Raw genomic sequence first — 2,523 nt, forward strand, 5'->3', positions numbered from 1 at the left:
AGTCACACCAAACATGCTCGCCCTTTAAGCCGTGGGGGCGTTATAATGAGTAGCCCAAGAGTTGGCGGTGGGTGGTGATGACTAGTCTTACACTGCTAAATTAGGGACGGCTAGCGCAGATAGCCCTCGTGTAGCTTGGCGCGAAATTCAAAAAACAAACAGACACTATATTTCCAACATACAACATTAGTATTGATTGGGTTATATTACAACTAACAGTAACGATATGTCAATCAATATTTTTACCGTATCTAATATCATGGACGAAGTGTGTAAGAAATAATTAAACCTTTTTTTATGTGTGTGTGTGTTTCTTTAGTTCTTAATATCGTAAATTCGTATAGTTTTATGTTTGAAATATTTTCATGCTCCACTCTCTCTTATCACTATGAAGGACAACAGAAATACTATCTATCTTTATTTTTCAGGGTGGAAGAACGGATCGGAAAAGGCCTGTTGTATCGACGGTTGTCTAACAACGCCGTTCCCTACATAACGATAATAACCTGTCGTATGTGAAGAGATTACTCAGAGATACGATTAAGAAATACCTTATCTATCTCTTCTAGATCTGATTACGGGGTACTAAAACAGTTTCCGGTGACTGAGAGATTGTGATTTTTTTCAGTGAACCGAACCCGCTGTGCATCAGTCTACTGTCTTTCGTCAGATCACCGGCACTGAACGTGTTATTTGCCTAAATCTCACAAACTTGTTTCAGTTATATCTGTACTGATGTAAATTTGTCGCAGTCAGGTCCGAAATCTTTTATTTTTTAACTTACTCTCGAACGATATCGTTCGTTTACAAAGTGTTGCCTAATGATTCGTTTTTTTTATCATTTTGACTCCTGATGACGGGAGTAGAAGATCCTTATTTTTTAATATTCTTGTGATTTATTCGTTTAATTAATGTGCTTTTGCGATCAAAAATTTTGGCCTCTTTGGATAGATGTTTTAAATTGTTTATTTATATAACGCTGGGTGTGTTCAAAATATTCAGTATTGCACAGAAGAAAAGACACTTAGTAAGTGTCTCATAAAACTCATAAGTTTTCCGTATTATAATTGCGACCCTCTATTTTTTAAACGCGATGAAATGACAATGAAATTAATTCACTCATCATGCAATAAGCACAAGGTCTTTATAAATCCTTAGAAATACGTTAAATCTAGCACAAAATATTAAAAAAAATCACTGTATAATAAACTCGTTGTTAAATCCTTCAGATAAAGTTCTCTTAGAGAAAACGATGAGCACTGATATTTAATCTGTTTTATGATTTATTTAAATTTTTCATAGCTGAACCAACTTTTGAACATTACACGAATATTTTGCTTACATCCAAAGTAATCTACAAAATTCTGATTATAATTGGTTATTAATTATTTAATTATATACTACACAAATTAATGATTCCAAAGAAGAAAATCATATTCTCCTATTTATCAGAACTTTTGCTCAAATTATGTTAACAAATTTCTCACTTATTTTTCTACTCTCTCTTTTTTACATGTCATTTTCTCGTATCTTGTTAATCCTGCAGCAAAAGTCAAACGTTTTCTGATAAAACACTCTCCTAATACATTCTACAATCTAACTTAAGAATCTAGCTTTATCACCTCTTTCCAAAATTAGTGTCACTGTGTAAGTTGAATTTGGTGTTACTTTTGGAACTATACTTGTGAAGTAAGAAATGTGAGTGAGAGGCTGCAGCCACGATTGGTTGATTGTGTTACTAATTTATGTACATATTTATGTTGTAAACAATATACCGTAAATAAGTCACATTAGTCTGTAGTCATGATTCAATACCAATTTGTCTTATGTGTTGTATTAAATATTTTTTTTAATAGTTCGTATATAACCTGAAAGTCAAACACATTTTCTGTTCTATGTTTGTTTCTGAAAAAAATCTTAAAATAGTGTTTTTAAGTAAATGCATTTGTAACGTTAAATAAACTGTACAAAATTGTCACAGTTTCCGTTGCCTTTTGATTGTTGATCACAGCATTTCATTGTGTCACTGCATGGAATAGAACAATTACTTTCGAACTAATAACAGTCAATTTTCATAATTGAACTAAATTAAAAATGAAAAATAACTCTGTACTATCGTACAAAGTTTTGTAGTCATGATTTATAGTCATGATTTTTGTAGTCATGATTTGTAGTCATGAATTTTGTAGTCATGAATTTTGTAGTCATGATTTTGTAGTCATGATTTGTAGTCATGATTTTGTAGTCATGATTTGTAGTCATGATTTTGTAGTCATGATTTGTAGTCATGATTTTGTAGTCATGAAAAACACTATCCGCCAATTCCTGGAAACGAAATTAGTAAGACTTTTTCTTTCAGAGAAAGTAAGATAATATTTCTTTAGTACTTTTTTGAATAAACTCTTCGAGATAGTCACACACATACAGAACTTTCTATGACATCACAACTAAAAATACAGTTACTTGAGGCAGACTTTGAAACCTAACACGAAACTTCGAGAAAATCTACGTTTAAATCATTAG

At 31.8% G+C, this 2,523-nt stretch overlaps 1 protein-coding gene across 1 annotated transcript in view; it reads left to right on the forward strand.

Moving 5' to 3' along the window:
* LOC106469110 (nephrin-like) overlaps positions 1-1,980 on the forward strand; it is a 71,424-nt gene extending 69,444 nt beyond the window's left edge. The window contains exon 12 of the mRNA XM_022397535.1: positions 429-1,980. Within this exon, the coding sequence (XP_022253243.1) occupies positions 429-476 (48 nt within the window). The 3' untranslated portion in view covers positions 477-1,980. The remainder of the gene's footprint in view (positions 1-428) is intronic.
* Positions 1,981-2,523: the final 543 nt, after the last annotated feature.

This window comes from Limulus polyphemus, unplaced genomic scaffold (genome assembly GCF_000517525.1).
Source record: "Limulus polyphemus unplaced genomic scaffold, Limulus_polyphemus-2.1.2 Scaffold3310, whole genome shotgun sequence".
NCBI classification, from domain to species: domain Eukaryota; kingdom Metazoa; phylum Arthropoda; class Merostomata; order Xiphosura; family Limulidae; genus Limulus; species Limulus polyphemus.